General features: G+C 36.7%; 1 protein-coding gene across 10 annotated transcripts in view; it reads right to left on the bottom strand.

Annotated features, from left to right (window-relative positions):
- Positions 1-18197, bottom strand: part of LOC120473870 (NLR family CARD domain-containing protein 3) — a 67125-nt gene that overhangs the window by 34622 nt on the left and 14306 nt on the right. For 7 of the 10 annotated variants that reach the window (XM_089119079.1, XM_089119081.1, XM_089119083.1 and 4 more), the window contains 3 exons: positions 14702-14773; positions 9504-9572; positions 8477-8650 (listed from right to left, as the gene is read on the bottom strand). In XM_089119079.1, coding sequence (XP_088975205.1) covers positions 8477-8650; positions 9504-9572; positions 14702-14773 — 315 coding nt within the window. The remainder of the gene's footprint in view (positions 1-8476; positions 8651-9503; positions 9573-14701; positions 14774-18197) is intronic. The other 3 variants (XM_089119080.1, XM_089119085.1, XM_089119087.1) reach the window with 1 other exon arrangement.

Below are 18197 nucleotides of genomic sequence, written 5' to 3'. Positions count from 1 at the left end.
CTGACACTGGTTTGTTCCACGATCTACACACCTCGGTGTGTAGATCGGGAAAAAATGGCAAACACCGGCGTGGAGGTAGTGAGTGTGATTTTAAAAATCTCTCATCCATTTTACTTTTTACTCTCGACTCTTGTTTTTCAACTGGCCATTCAATGGTTAATTTTTCCACAGCCCGAGTCAAAACCTCCATCAGCTCTACATTCGCGGGAGACTAGGATGGCGAGTCCCCGATCTCCACTGAGTCCATAGACTCTGCATCCACACTTTCAACATCCAGCTCCTCAGAACTGGATAATTGAAGTGATGGCGCCTCAGCCCGGGCAGGAGAAACCGCAACGCGGACCCCCGCAGCGAGAACTGAGGCACTGGATCTACCAGGTAAGGGCAGAGAAAGGGCGGGGCCCGTCTCAATCCCCGCTGATAGATCCATCTGCGAACCCCACGACGCAAGCCTTCGCTGTGCCTCGGCAGCAGCGGGACCCGAGCCGCGGGGAGCGCGCACCGAACCACTCTCCTCGAAGAGTGCCCGGCGGGAGCGAAGTGTCTTCATGGACAGACACTCGCAGTGCTCACAGCCGGCCCCCTCGAGAGCCGACTGAGCATGCTGCACTCCCAAACAAACAACACACAGATCGTGTGTATCCCCACCCGTGATGAAGCGAGGGCAGGGATGAACACACTTTCTGAAATTCTGCTGTTGTTTGCTCGCCATATTTTCCAATATATATATATATACAATATCAGACAGACAGACAATATTCATACATAGAGCGCTTGTGAAGACTCAGAAGCTGTTGCGCTTGTGTTTCGGGGATGCTTTATAGTTTCCTGGTCGATACGTCACCCCGCCTATGACGTTCCGTCTCGCCATTGGACAGATTTCATACGTGCTTCATGACTCGTCACGCAGAGGCGTTCCCACGGCGTTTACACGCAGCTCGAAGTTCCCTGAATGGGAACAATCAATTTTTCCAAATTCTTGGAAAGATGCAGTGTTAGTTCCGATCTTCAAGGCAGGGGAGCTTACTGATGTTGCTAATTATAGACCCATCAGCATTTTGCCGGTGATATCAAAAATTACAGAAAAGGTGGTAACTGAGCAGTTAACTGATTTTTTAAATTCTGAACAAATACTTCATCCGATGCAGTTTGGCTTTAGAAAAAAATATTCGACTGAAATGGCTACTTGCTATTTTGTTGAAAAAATTAAATTAAAACTAGACAATGGGAGTGCTGTGGGAGCAGTCTTTTTAGATTTGAAGAAAGCGTTTGATACAGTAAATTATAATGTTCTTCTGTCTAAGTTGTCAAATTTAATTTTTTCTGATACTGCTATGAAATGGATGGAGTCCTATCTTACCATAAGAAGACATAGTACCAGGGTTGGGAATAAAATGTCATCTTTTAGTAACTGTACTGTTGGCGTCCCACAAGGCTCAGTTTTAGGCCCTTTATTATTTAGTCTCTATGTTAATGACTTGCTATTAGTATGTCCTCAAGTTGATACTCTAATATATGCAGATGACACAGTCATTCTGGCACATGGAAGAGACAGACACGAAGTGGCAAACAAATTAACAGTAGCAATGGCTAAAATTGCCACATGGCTTTCTGGGTCTTGCATGACGCTAAACGTCAGTAAAACTGTGTGTTTGTACTTTTCTATAAGGAAAAATGAAAATCAGCCAGATGTGGTTGTAAATGGGGAAAACATCCGGGTTGTCACATTTTAAATATCTGGGAGTTACTCTTGATTCACAGTTGTCTTTTAAGAAACATATAAAGCAGGTTTGTACTACTGTGAAATTTAATTTAAGAAATTTTAGACACATTCGTAATCAGTTACCTCTAGATGCTGCTAAATTGTATATGTATTCAATGATTGTCCCACATTTTACATATTGCATTACAAGTTGGTCACAAACTGGAAAAACAATACTGGCTCCATTACAAACGCTAAACAAACACTTAAAGTATTGGATAAAAAAACATCAAGTTATCACTATTGTAATATCATTCGAAAACATAATTTTTTTACTTTTGAAGATTTTATATTTTTTGGTAATGTTTGTTTAGTGTACAGAGTATTAAATAATTTGGCTGCGCCCCCATTAGAGGAGTTAATAATATTGCTCTCAGATAGCCGGAGAACAACTAGGGCATCCAGTAGTGGCCACTGTGCCATTCAACACAGACGTACCGAGTTTGGAAGATCAGCCTTCTCTATCAGTGCCTCTAAACACTGGAATTTAGTCCCAAAGGAGTTTAGAGACATTAGTACATTCAATTGTTTCAAATATAAAATGAAATTATGGTTAAAATCTATACAATCATATACCCATTGATCATGTGAAACTTGTTGTCTGAGAGGCGATTTGTGTGATGTTTTTATGGTATATATGTGTCTGTTGATTGTCAATTGTTCCATGAAGCTTGTATGATGATGTTTTATGGTTTTATATGTGTTGCTGGATTGTTGGTTGTATGTTTTCCTTTCCTGCCCAGGGACTACATATGAAATTTAGCTTGTAGCTAATTCTGGTATGGCTGCATGCCATACACTGTCCCTGTTAAATAAATATAATAAATAAAAATAAATAAATAAATGTAGCAGCTAAGTAGCTAAGTGACCTATTATATGTTAACACGTATTTGAAAAATTGCGTCTCCATGAATATGTATTTTGCCTGATTATGCAATCGCATAATCGTGTTTTTCTCGAGGGACTGATTTATATGATTTTATGTGTGGTATCCAGCTTTTTACATTTAATCAAGGCGTTATCAGCTTTCAATAGAATGTTCTGTCTTTATTAATAATGAATAATTACTTTAATAATAGCGTGGAAGTTACAGTAATGGTTCATTAAATATGTTTCACCATTTAAACAAAATACAAATTATATATGAAGAACACAAACTAGTGTTTGTTCTGCCCTGACTTTGTGTAACATGTAACTTTATTTTTTCTTGTAGAGCTTCCAGGGATATTATCATCTCTCAAAGAGGCCCTGGAGTCCATGAAACGAGGCTCATTCAGCTCAAGCCCAAGATCATCTGAGCTGTGTCTTCCTGAAACCTCAGAAATGGTTAGAAAATTCTTTATGATAAAGAAAAATCCTATTTGTTATAATAATTATATCTGACTTTTTGTGCATTAATACTTCAGTAAGTGTTCTGAATTAAGTAACAAAGTGACAGCTTTTTATTAGAATTATAAATGAACAAGTTTATACTAATGCTCGTTTTTTTGATTCTTGCCAGATTTCCCTCGGTGGTTCTGATGTCCCCAAAAGAGTCTATGGCAGACTGAACAAGTCACGAACTTCTCTTTTTACTCAAGATTTGGCCACTTTACTTTTTGCTATTGTATTTCACTTTGTTTGACTTAAAGGATTAGTTCACTTTAAAAAAAAATAATAATAAAATTTTCCTGATAACTTAATACTCACCCCCATGCCAAGATATCCATGTCATTATTTCTTCAGTTGAAAAGAAATTAAGGTTTTTGATGAAAACATTCCAGGATTTTCTCCATATAATGTACTTCAATGGGAACCAAACGGTTCAAAGTCCAAAAGACAGTTTCTGTGCAAACTGTTCAAAGGGCTTTAAACGATTCCAGACGAAGAATAAGGGTCTTATCAAGCGAAACAATCGGTCATTTTTTTAAAAAAAACAACATTTAAGTTGTATAAGCTCAAATGGTCGCCTTGCTCTGTTCTGTTATGCATGTTCATGATTTTCCTATTCGAACTTGTTCATCAAAATTGACAAATCTTTTTCCGAGTCATTAGGTTCATTCAACGAACGAAATAAATGAATTGACTCGAAAAAAGATTTGTCAGGGCTGCCAACTCTCAAGCATTCAGCACGAGACTCTCGCAATTGAGCCAATTCTCATGCTTTCACGACAAATTGACTGTTAGCCATTGGACCTTGAACCGTTTTGTTCCCAGTGAAGTCCAGTATATGGAGAAAAATCCTGGAATGTTTTGATCAAAAACCTTAATTTCTTTTCGACTGAAGAAAGAAAGACATGGACATCTTGGAAGACATGGGGGTGAGTAAATTATCAGCAAAAGTTTTTTTTTTAAAGTGAACTACTTTCAGTTAGTTAGCTTATTTATTTATTTTGTGTTCTGTTTAACTCTTTCCCCGCCAAACACGGAATTTTCCGTGTTTAATGAAAAAACGCATCTGCGCCAAACACGGAATTTTCCGGGTATCCGTGTTTTAGGTGGTATACGGTAAGGAAGACCCGCGCGCATGTCCTGAATGATTGCGCAACTCTTTGATCAGAGAAACAGATCGCAATCGTCTCAAACAGTGGAGTAGTGAGAATGTATCAGACAGACAATGCAGAGGTATATGGCTGAAGTACTGGAGGTTAATGGACTCGGAGTCCGATCACTCTTTATTTGATAATTCTGAATCTGATCGGGACGAAGTAGTCAGTGAGAGAGATGCACATGTTCATGCTAGCCATGGACGTGCCGCAGATAGATCGTATAATATTATGACACTATAATATTTATGTGTGTGTGCAGGCATTTATGTGTGGCTGTCTAAATATGAAGGTGTAATTGTCAAATTATTTCTCTCTTTGTGCACATTTACCACATTGTAATATGTATTTGTGTATGTGTGTGTGTGTGTGTGTGTGTGTGTGTGTGTGTGTGTGTGTCTAGGCCTGTTTATTGTAATTCCAATTATTCATTATTCACAGGTAGAACACAGAGAGGCAGAAGTTTTATTGCAAAAGTTACATTTACCTTACATCCTGGGAAATTTGATATATTTTACATTTATTTTATGTTTTTAATTTATTTTGGAAAGTTTTAGATATGAAGGAAACAACATCTGAATGTATTCTGCTTTTAAATGCACTTGTTTGATAAAAATACCTTTTTCTCAGTTTTTTGTCCAAAATGTTGTGTTTTTGACAAAACCTACCTCTGTTCAAGAGGCAATAAAAAAAGAACAGATGAAGATAAAATAAAAACGTTTTTTTTGCCAAAAAGCAGAGGCTCAGATCTTTATTTTTATATATATCATCTTCATATATTCATGGAAGAAAATATTCAGCAGGGGCATTCAAATTTAGCGAAAATCGTCAAAAACCCTGGCGGTGGCTGGCAACTTTTTTTTAAAACGCTGGCGGGGAAAGAGTTAATACCTCTGCAAATCAATGCATTTTATGTTAATGTATTTTGTTTAGTTTTCATAATGCTTTACTGATGTAGTGCATTAAAGTTTATCTTTCAAAGAGTGTTTGTGTGTTTTGTAGAAATATTTTTTTACTGGGTTTTGTTGAATTAAAATGTTTAACTGTAATTTTAGTACATTAAAATATATTATTTTTATATTAAACGTTTTTTGGAAAAAATATATTTTTAATATGTTAATAGTGGGTCCTATTAGTGTTCTACTAATACATTATTAATAACCTGAAATTATATTTAAAATATACTCAGAACGCATTAGTGTGAAGCTAAAAATATACTAATGCTGTATTTCAAAGTCGATTTAAAGTGTATTAAAATACACTTTAAATAAGTGCTATTATATTACATTAAATGTACTTAAAATGGTTCCATTTTAGCACAATTTAGTATAATAAAATATATTACTATTACCTTAAAATTGAACTTAAATACATATTAAAGTACACTTAATATACTTGAAGTTGTTTCAATTTAGCACATTTAATACATATTTAATACGGTACACTTAAAATACATTAAGTATATCAAAATAAGTACAATTTAAATATATTTCCTTTTCACCTGGGATCATTATTAAACCTTTTTCATTTTATGGAGTCAGATGAAAACGAGTTAATACATAAGATTAGGGCTGCAACAACTAATCGTTAAAATTGATTATAATCGATTATGAAAATCGTTGTCAATGAATGTCATTATCGATTAGTTGGTCTGATTACGTCACGGGGATTGTTTATATGCTACATGCGCTTCTTACATTCGCTTGATGAGGCACACACGCAGCCTCTCTCCCTCGCCGCTCTACCCTGTCTCGCGCGCGCAACACGGACGGTTTGGAGCACATTATCTTCTGTCTCGCATGTGCGCTCTTGATTCCGTGAGTTTGAACTAATTTGCGGGCATCCGGAAACCGCTATCAATATGCAGCATACACGAAAATCATTCACCTTTCGGAAAATTCGCCGTTTTGAAACCAAAATAGGTGACCCACGTTAATCGTGTATACTTTATACTATATGAAGCCATACTATAGTGTCATGCCTGACGTTGCTGTGCTAGGTGTGCTCACTTCACCATGAACAGAAGATGTTGGGCCGGTCTTCTACTCCCAGCCTGAAGAGGGAGCTGTTGGTTTCCAGTCCACCAGACAGCAGCTGATGGAAGGGACTGTTTAAAAGCATCTCCTGCCAGTTGTTTGGTCTGCTCTGTGCTGTGCGTCTCGGCTTTGTTCGGGCTGCCAGGCAGGCAGCAACTCCACCATATTTTCTTTTGTTTTGTTTGCATTACACCTAGTTTACACTTTACTGATCTGCACTACATTTTGATTAGTTTTCTCTTGCTTCTCATTCACTGACTTAATGCATTTCTTGATTTGAATTATGATTTCATTTCATCATTTAATGTTTAAATAAACGATTTTTTGATTTAACTTTACAAACGGTGTGGTCTCCCCTATGTCACTGCTACTGTGAGCTAGGTAGACGTGACAATAGTATAATGTGAGATAGAAATGTATATTTAAGTCATTAAATTCAAGTAGACGTAATCTTTTCCCTCCACTGCGGCTGTCAGTCATTCTCTATTCGGTGTTCAAACAGCGCGTCGCGTTACAACAGTTAACATGATGAAACTCTTTCCAGGATGATTCAATGTTATTATTATAATTGATCCGTAGATAAAGGTCTATGATGGTTTCTATCTAGCTAGACTTTTATTGCCGTGACTTAATCACTTTCTACTGAGTGTCTGTTAGCTCACAACATTAGAGACGGCGCACTATAATTGTTCTTCACGTGCACAGTAACCTAACTGAAATTTAAAACTGTTAAAAGAAAAGGATTAATAAACTATTTCATAAATACTGTATAATACACAGTCTTGGTGCTTTTAACTTTAATGCGGCGGACACTGAAGAGCTGCGCGCCGCCCTGTGACTTCGTGTTGCTTCAAGCGCATCATTCAGCGCTCGCGATGCGCATAAGCACTTTGTGCAGCTCTTTCATGATTATGTCATAATACTTTGCGCAATGAAAGCTTATTAATAGCCTTTCTTGTTCTGTCCTATCTATTATATTTTATTTCCTCACTAAAAGCTGTGCTTTACATTTAAAACATCCGTGCATCTGATTTTAAAGATGTTTTTCATGAATGTATAACAACAATACAAAGAGCAATGTGTAACGTTTTACCAGAGTTAGTGCTACACTTATTGTCTCTTATTTGTTCCCCACTAAGGAATGGTTTTTTCACTAAATGTTCAGATTTTATAAAATTATTGTGCACTTGTGATATTTCTAGGCTAAGTTTTGCTGAGTTATCCACTAGTTTACAGTAGCATTTTTGTCATAGGTTATGGTCATATATATTTTTTATTTGTTGTTTTTCTTTATAATGAAGTTGTCTGTATTAAGTAGATTTTTTAACACAGAAAAGAGTGGTTTTTCGGGTTTCATTTAGTTATAATAAACAAAAAATAATATATAATTTATCCGATTAATCGATTGTCAAAATAATCGTTAGTTGCAGCCCTACATATACGATTAATGTTATTCATTTAATTAAAAATCACTTTGCCATGGGAAAGACGGAACACACGTGAAACCTTCGCCTCCAGTCGAACGCCGTCTTTGGATCAATTTTGTAGGCCTCACAGAGTGATTCTTCTTTCTCAAAATAACACAAAATAAACAAAGTAAAGATGAATTTGACTGATAGCATTATTATTATTATTTAAGATTTCTATAGTTATGGTGATATATTGTTATTGTATGTTATTTTGGCCATGATAATCATGTAGTGATAAATCTGATCTGGTGTCAGTCCTGGTTCAGGTGAAACACACACCACTTCCCTCTTTTCAGCTGCACACACACATTTTGAGGAAATGCTCACGCTTTTGCAAGGGTCTGTTTGCTCAAGCGTTACAAGGCAAGTTGATTTACACCAAACATTTGTGCTTTAAAAACCCTCTTCACTGTATCCTGCATCTGTTGTCTGGTTTGTAGTTCGTCCGGTTTATTTAACTGTTGGTTTTACTGTGTTTTGTGGGATAATAATATAGAGAGATGTAAATGTTCCTCTTCAGGGAGACTCCTCACCGATGTCTTCTACCGCCGGCAGGATCTGACGGTTCAAGCAGGAATCTGTCGCTGAACCACCGGATGGGGCTTACGCCAAACATATATCCTATACACTATCTACATATTAATCCTTATTCACTCAGAGTCTTTATGGTAGAGATGATCTTACCCCAGTGTCTCCAGTTTACAGTGAGGATTTGCCAGTAGATCAGAAAGCTGCTTCACTCCTGAGTCTCCTAGTTTATTATCAGACAGACTCAGTTCTCTCAGGTGTGAGGGGTTTGATCTCAGAGCTGAAGCCAGAGCAACACAACCTTCATCTGTGACTCCACACCTACTCAACCTGTAGAGAACAATGACACACATTAAGCCTATATCCAGAGATAAACACAACACTTTAACTATAAATAAAATACTCATTGGTTCAAGTTGTTAAATTACATCAATTAGCATTAGGGGATTGAATATACAGTTTGTACAGTATAAAATCATTATTTCTATGGAAAATCTCCATAAATCATGGAAACCCAACGGTGTGTTTGTGTGTGTGTGCTTAGTGTATTTGTAAACATTTTAAAGAACGTGTGTGTGTGTGTGTGTGTTAGGACTAGAAAAAAAAAAAAAAAAAAAAAAAAAAAAAAAAAAAAAAAAAAATCGATCCCCATAACTATCGCAATTTTCTGGTTAACAATTTTAAAATATATATTTTTTTATTCCAGAATTGATATTGATTCAAATTAAATGGCTTTATTTTTGTCGTTGCTTATTATCATTAAAATCGTGTGTATCAAATCGCCTATAAAAGTCATTAAATTCACAATCTATCTCTCCCATAGCTATCTCTCTCATAAGTAGCCATAGCAGCTCCGCAGCCGGTTCTGATCCAGGGTCAGTTTACTCCAGAGGTGTTCAGCGCATGCATCTCTATTGATGAGGCTCCAGTGGGCCTGACAGTTATATCTATAGAAAGCGCTGTTAAAACAAGGTCATGTTCAGTTTATTATAATATATAGCTAATGCTCATCTCACACATTGTTTATCTGCATTCAGATGTTCGTTTGTTTTTTTACAACAGGACATTGTCTATGCTATTATGTAAAAAGATTTTAAAATGATTGCACAATCACCAAATAGGTGGCGATATGCACTATGTAAATCAGCATTTAACAAAAGAAGAAAGTAGTAGTTTGGCGCACTTTTTCTCAGCCTCTGTTTCCATGGGGACTCGTGAATTCGTCTCTGTTGAGAAGGTCTGGTGTGTGAACCTTGAAATTAAACAATAAAACCAAAAAAAAATGTGGTTTAATCAAGCAAGAGTTCAGAATATGTTTGACGGTAAGATAAGCTTGCTTTCTGAAACACACCCCAGGACACAGGCAGAGATCCACACCAGGAATAGCAGAAAACAAGGACAACGCTCAGTAATGCCAGGAACTCTAGACAAGACTCTGCGCTGAGACAAACAACTGAACTGGGTAAATAGGCAGAGAGACCGAGGGATCATGAGGTGATGGGAAACTGCTGCACAGGATTACACAGATGACAGGTAAAGCATTGTGGGAAACTGAGTCCATGATGTGTGTAGAGTGAGCGGTAAGAGTGTCCTCTGCTGGCGTACAAGCGCAATCGCAGCTGAGACAATATGAGCGCAGTTTCTTTAAAATATTACAGAGTGCATAAGTGAAAATTATGCTAAAGATATTGATCCCCAACACATTAACACTCATAACGTGAAAAACACTTAACATGGCTTAACCCTCTGGGGTCTGAGGTGTTTTCTGGGTCCTGGAGGTGTTCTGACGTGTGCTTTTTTCTGATACTAGTGACATTTTCATGGCTAAAGTCTGATTACACTGTATTCAGCACAAACTCTGCTACAATTATATGTCAGCAGCATGTATGTAAAAGTTTGTAGTTTTGAGATAATGACGTTTATGTGTGGTTTGTGAAAAAACAAATGTCACTGATATAAGGTCATATAACCGCTGATTTATATAGAATGACTGGATAGTGACGATATGACGTCATAAACAGTGAAGCCACCGCACCGCCATATTGGTATTCCCTAGTGAGCTCACGTGTTCTATTGAATCAATAGGAAATTGTATGATTTGACTGAGAAAACATTGCCTAAGGAAAACATTGCATCACACTAGTGTTTTCAGGCGTTTTCCGACGTTTCAGTGTGGATGAGAAACTTCTAAATTCACCTTACTGAGCATGCGTGAACCCTCACAAAAGCTCACCGAGATGATACAGATGGAAAAATAAATAAATCAAGTTATCGCGCAATTCTTCTAACAGGATTATTATATTTAGGAAAATATCACACCATCACTGATGCGTCCAGGTCACACTCAGTCTCACTTCGGTCTAAAACGCAACAGCAAATGTGAGCAAATTTTCTGTCATCTTTGCTGTACTGTGATATGAAGAGTGTGCAAAGAAACATATTTTAGCAACAGTGTGAAAGTGAATAGCACATAACAGGCACAATACCGGTAAACATGAATATCCAACCTCTATTGGTACAACGTGGATCACATGACTAAACTTACGTCATCGTTTTCAAATACCTCCAGCTTCACAGTCCACACTCCCCACACGAAAACTGTGTTTTCAGATTTATCCGCTTTGAGCGTGTTTTCCAAAAGCTACGTTTTCATTGACTTAAAACGACGTGTCAGTGTGGATGGAAGGCCAAAACCGGAGAGAAAAATATACGTTTTCAAACAAAAACTTATTAGTGTGGACATGGCTTTAGATAAACACTGAAGCGATTAGTGGGTACCGAATTCCAATAAAGAAAAAGTTACAAAAAAAGAAAAAGAAAATGTACTGAATATTGAAATTGAGAGTGGAAATGTTAAATTCCTGTTAATTCAACATAAACTGTGTTAGTTGTGCTTTATTTAAAGGTGCCCCATAATGTGAAATTGAATTTATGTTGGCAGTTAAATAACAAGAGTTCAGTACATGGACATGACATACAGTGAGTCTCAAACATCATTGTTTTCTCCTTCTTACTTAAATCTCGTTTTTGAAAAACACCCCTGAAAAACAGGCGAATCTCCACATAATACCGACTCTGACGTAAAAGTCGGGATCATTAATATGTATGACTCCAGATATTTGCATATGCCAGCCCATGTTCAGTGACAGACGAGACGGAGCTGCGCAGCCGAAGCATGGCCGTTGATAAGTGTTCGGATGTACACAATACAAAAGTATATTTTAGTTCCTTCGTCCGAGCCTCTGAAGAAACAATGGGTTAATTTTATTTTCTCTGGAAATTTTCAACCATTTCAACGACGACTTATTTCCTCAACTTGCCAAGAGCTGGCCTCGGACCGAGCTGATGTGTTGTTGAAGTTCAGACAGGTAATCTTTCACTTTAAAATCGTTCAATACTGTTTTTGCATCAGTAAGTCAGGCCAGTGATTAAAAATCAACTTCACATCGTTTCTTTTAGTAGGATGAAAAAAAAAAATCTTATTTAAATTGTGAATTATAAACAGAAAGAAAGCGATCAAAGAACAATCACAGCGCGAACAATCACAATGAATTCAATGACGCACGTTACACTGCACAACGAAGCTCTAACGTTAACTGTATTTACATAATCGTGTCTGCTGCATTAGAGTAAAGAGACTGCATTGCAGTGATAAGATCTTCATTCTCGCGATCAACAGACTGTCTCTGCTTGCTCAACACAGCAACACTTTATGTGACGGTAATAGATCTATATACTTCAAAAATATCTCACGATTCGTTAATCTCGATAGCTGTAATAGGAAAAACGTATAATAGCTGTACTATAATTATTCGAGAGTTTCACATGTAATATGTTGCTATTTCACATGCAAGCATGTCAGCCAATCACAGCAGAGGCCGGTTACACACAGCAGACACGCCCCTTCAAACAGAGTGTGCAAAGCAGAGGCTAAAATCAGGCTAGGAAAAATGCCTTTTATTTCTAAATTATGACTATTTTTAATCTAAAAAACATACTAACATTATAAGGGCAACCCAGGAAACATTATAAAATAAATAAAAAAACCATTATAGGGCACCTTTAAATAAAATGTGAATGCATTTGCCATTAATTGTCGTTTACTTGTTTGTTTATATCTATTAGGGGTGGGCGATACAGCCTAAAAATGATATCACGATATTTCAAGAATATTTGCGATAATGATATTTATCACGATATAGAAAAAAATATATGAAACAACGTTTTATTGGTGATTGCACCTGGCTGGCAGAAGCAAAAAAAAGTATAACATAACTCCTTAACATTTTAGTTTAACAATAAGTAATAACTTAACAATATTAACAATAACTTCAAAAGCCTGCACAATATTGTCACCTAATAAAATTTACCTAAACTTTTAAGTACAAAAAATTTTAACAAACAGCGGCAATCCAAACAAACCTTCAAAATGTAAAATACTTACTGCTTATATATTATATTAAAAAATGATCAAAACTTAAAAGTTGCCTTGCATCTTTTTTGGATTAGCACCAAATGAAATACCTAATTTATACAATAATTGTATAAAATCTGAACATTTAAGGAAAAAACATTTAGTGGGGAATAAATAAGAGACAATTGTAACACTAAATCTGGTAAAACTTTACACATTGCTCTTTGTATTGTACATTCATGAAAAAACAAGGTAACAAAAATCAAAAGGATTAATTATTATATCCTAGTCTACTATAAAATTGAGACATGTTTAAAATGTATAGCACAGCTGTTTAATGAGGCAGCAACATATGATCGATAGGACAGAACAAAGGCTATTAATAATCTTTCATTGCGCAAAAGTATTATGATATGAAAGGCTCCAATACATCGCACAGCGCTTATGCGCATCCCGAGCGCTGAATGATGCGCTTGAAGCAACACGGAGTCGCAGCGCGTAGAGTCCGCACTGAGCAGTTCAAAGCACAAAGGAAATACATATTGATGCGTAGCGTAGTGTATAATATACAGTATCTAGCTATGCAATCGTTTATTGAGTCTTTTCTTTTAACAGTTTAACATTTCAGTTACTGTGCGCATGATGAACAACAGTGCTCTGACTCTAGTGACAGACACCCGGCCGGTAGAAAGTAACATGATGATTAAAGCAATAAAGTCCAGCAAGATAAAGTTGTTTTATGCGACCTTTATCTACAGTTTTCATGCATATTTGACAAAAAAATTGTGTGTTGTTGGAGATCTGACCTCTTGTACTCAAACCACTTCCATACTATTGAAGTAGCTCTCTTTTTAGGAACTAAATTTTGATCTGATCCAGAGGCTGACATGCTGCTGTGCTGTTGAGTGTGCGCTAAGTAACGTAAATACGACATCATCAATATCGCGTCCTCGCACAGCTATATCATCAATATCGCGATATGACACTTTATCATGTAAAATTGTATACCGGTATTATCATGGACGGTATGATATGGCACAGCCCTAATATCTATAATTGATCCCTGATTCCCTTACAAGAACCAACAGGAATTCCCCTGCACTGTTCAGTATCCAGGGGATTATTTCAGTCACACCGGTTGAATTTTTGGCTAAAAAGTCACTGAATCGTTTCGGATCTTATCGTTCAAAATGAACAAATATCGTCCTTGAATCGTATCGACAACCACGAATCGTGATATAAAAACAAATCGTGGTTAAAATGAATCGTTACACCCCTACTTGCGACCCATGAACGCCTCTCTACACTACTGCAGGATTTTACAGTTTGAAGCGTCTGTCATATCTCATTAATAACACACACACACACACACACACACACACACACTGACATGTCATCGATGGACTATAGTGTTTCTCCATGTCATAATCTGTGACTTTGACATGATGTAGATTTTAAACCTGGAGAAAAATCTCCACAGTATCCAGTTTCCTCCTAAAATTAAAGTGAATGGACTGTTAATCCTGCCTGTGCTGAGATTGAGTGTGTTTAAAGTAAAGGGTGTTAAATGTATGTCATGATGTCAGAGTGTGTTTTCAGTGTGACTATCAGTCCTGCAGTTTCAGCTTAATGAGGAGCAGCTCATGTGTTCAAGCATTTACAGATCAAACACATGAACTCACAGTGCAGGAGAAACACAGCAAACGCTTTATACATATTAATCCTCTTACATCATATGAACAGACGTCATTGGAACAGACGTTAAATTATTTCATGAATTTAATAAGGTTGTTTCAATAGCTTTGCTTGTAATTAATGTAATAATAGTTATTTCCCTGAATTTTATCCATTTGATTTAAAAGCTGAAGTGTGTCACTCATATAATTAGTTAATCCATTAATTTATAATGTTTAAGTAAGAAGTGTTATAATGTTTTAGCAGTGATGCTTGTTCTCAGTGTTACTTACTCAGCGTGTCTAGTTTCTGTAACCACAGGCATCAGCTTCTGAAGAACTTCATCTGCAGTGTTTTGTTGGACACTAATAGAAAATAAATAATAAACAAGTTAATTAATAATGCTAACAAAAATAATACATAACATCAGTAAATAATACATTAATATACCTTCCTAAATACTCACACAAATATATTTTGTAATGAAACACAGCTTTATAAAGGACGTGTGTTAAAGTTGTTTAGTATCTATAACTGTAGAAGTCTCGTATTCAGCAACACAGATTTGTTTTCTCTTTTTCTTGTCAATGTCGTTTGTCAAGGTCTATTAGTCTACATTTACACTACAACACTATTCTCACATATCAGATTTTGTTGAGTCAAATGCGTATATTTTCATGAATCAAGAAGTATTTTGTGTTAAACAAGTTGTTTTTGAAATGAAAAGTAAGCTAATAGTGATAAAGTCACATTAGCTGGGGAAGCAGCACTGGCGCGCACACACACACGCACACACACACACACACACACTCGTGTCATTCCTCCATCACATCGCCACTATCACACAGGAGCGTGCACACGATATGCTGATACTCCACTCTCCCTTCCAGATCCCTTTCCTGGTCACTTCATACACTTGCACTGCACTGTCTCGTCGTTTCCTCCGTGTGTGTGTGTAGTCAGTCATCCAGCGGAAAGTTGTCAAAACGAACAATCGAGCGGCAGCATCTGATGACGTCACGGCCAAGTTGTGCCGGCGAATCGCAACCGGAAACTGACGAAACAATTGTCTAATGTGAATAGGTTTCTCGTGTGTATTTAAATGCAACCATTATGTGTTGTGTTGTATGTGTGAATTAATTATGTGTTTATAATTGATTATCAAATAGATTAAGTATTTGTATATGTATTCAATGTTATATGTACCTGAAAATGGAGTGATCCTAAAAGGGGCGGGGTTTGGCCTACAGAAACCAAGGCCAAACTTGGTATACAATAGAGTGCCGAAGTTACGACGTCACTGTGTAGGCCAAAACACGGAAGTGAGTTAGCATGTTAGCACTCCCGGTTCCCTCGCACTAAAGTCTATGGGATTTTTGAATGGATTTTTGCCAAATCGCCTGAAATAAGGTCTGTGGTGAACAAAGCCTCTAAATATCTTCACGTTTTGATCTATGACATAAAACACACAGTTATAACCTGCTTGCGGTTTTTAAAACTTTATTGTGTCTTAAAAATATCTGACGGCTCTATTTAGGCTTCAAAATGTATACATTTTGTATATTTTGAATATGTAATTTTGTAATGTATAAAAAACTCTTTGTCTAACACAGATCTTATTTTTTGCAATTTTCCAAAAGTCTATGGGGAATGCATATCTTTTCGATCGAAAGAACCCATGCGCCGCTAACTTCCCAGTTGTCCTACAAAGTGACGTCATCGCTTCAGCACTCTATGCAGTCGGCAACGCGTCATAGTTAGGGGGCGTGGTCGGCGTGGGGGAAAACACTGTGAATGTTGTGTGTATTTGAATTAGGGATGGGCGATACCAGAATTTTTTTTAATTTAATACCAATATTTTTTGGTTTAATTTGAACAATACTGATATCAATACCATTTAATTTTTTAATTGTACATGTGATTTTTTAAAATAATGTTAATTGTTTGTAAAATTTGATTATTACACTTACATGCAAATTACATCCACATAAACACTGGCCATTAATACATTTATTCCAAAAGCAAATTTGACAACAAATAAACAATGTTTAAAATAACATTATTTTACAAAAAAAAGTTATTAAATAACATTATAACAAATATTAATAAAATAAATTATTATAATTAAACATTAATTAAACATCGTTTTTCCCATTTAGCAATGTTCAGATAGATATTTAAATTTCAAAGATTTATTTTTAATTACTGATAAAGATTTTCTAATTTTTAAGCTTCAGATTTTTGCCTGCCATTGAAAAATAACACCACACCACGCTTCGCTTTCTTTCAGCCATAGTGCCGTTCTATGCGGAAGTGTGCAACTGTGCGATACGTGTCGTGTACATGACGTGTCGTGCACGTGTGGGCAGGGCACGTCGCTCGCTTCTCTCACGGGCCAGCTAAATATGTCAGGCAGGGGTGTTTTTTATTTAGCACAAACATTAAACAGAAGTACCAAAAACACTTAATGATGCAGAAATTATTAATATAATTTAAATATCAATATTTTTATAGAGGTATCGATACCAAGTAAGTAGCTTGTGAGTATCGATATATCGATACTGCAGCATCAATGTGCATATCCCTAATTTGAATGACAAAAATGTCATATTGCGAGTCATTGACGCCTGCCGACCGGCAACGGTATGTTGTAAATTTAACTGCAATAGGTTATGATTGCCCTTATTTAATTAAAAACTGGGTCAATGATCCAACCAAATGGCTGGAGGTGTCGTTTCCAGATATATTTTGTTATCTGGTTGAATCTCCAGGTAAGACATCGTGGTAGCTGTAGCGTTCAGTGATTCATTCATGGGCGTCAGAACCATTGTGTATGTGTGGGACAAGACCCGCACCCACTTTTTAAGACCAATGATATTGGACCCACTCACTTCTACAGTCTCTAATTCAACACATGTGTCTGTTCACTTTTCAGAGCGCCGTCAGTCAAATCCATTCCACTTGAAAAAAGCCCTAATAAATTTAACTCCGTTCCACATTTTAGCTACAGCGCTGATTTCCACGCTGCTGCTCAAATCCATTCCGGTTCATTCAGAGTCCCACCAAACACTTACCGGGACTTTCCAGGCCAATGCGCTGCTGACTCGGATCCCAGTTTCATATGGGAATACAGATCATATGAACTTTAAAACATTTAAATAGACATATCAAGTAGTAATTAATTAATGTATATGAATCTTAGTTGATTATTGGTGATTAGAGCTGGTTTGGTTGCTGAGACGGAGACGCACAGAGGCGGCAATTAAGGGTAAGGCAATAAAGGCTTAACGTGGCTTACTGTACTAAGACAGTGATATTAAAAGACCAAACTCTTAAGTATGGAAAAATACTTTCTATTATATCTTTATATTAACCTTTTGCCTTTTTTTTTATCACTGAATGACAGCCGTCTGTGTCTCCCAGTGTCTTACATTATTGTCAGTTTAGTGTTCAGTGACTCATTTACACACAAACAGAAGATAACATGTATGCCTTCATCCCCGAACACATTATCTGTGTCTTACATTTCATGATGAACTCAGATAAACTCAGTGCCGACTCGTTTTCCAGCAGTTCTTCTACATGAACTGGAATGTGTGCAAAGGATTGTGGGAGATTGAAGAACACGAAGGACACACTTGATGCATCCTTCAAAATGATCTGAATTAAAGACACAAAATGAAGTCTGTCTTCAAAAGATCCTTCAAACTGAGACGGCCTTCAGAGGCGCTTGATGACGTGGCAGTCGAGATATGCAGCCTTACTAGGACACAGCCACGGTTTGAGAAA

Source organism: Pimephales promelas, chromosome 2, assembly GCF_988280905.1.
Source record: "Pimephales promelas chromosome 2, fPimPro1.hap1.1, whole genome shotgun sequence".
In the NCBI taxonomy this organism is placed as follows: Eukaryota; Metazoa; Chordata; class Actinopteri; order Cypriniformes; family Leuciscidae; genus Pimephales; species Pimephales promelas.
This window is presented reverse-complemented; position numbering and strand designations above follow the sequence as displayed.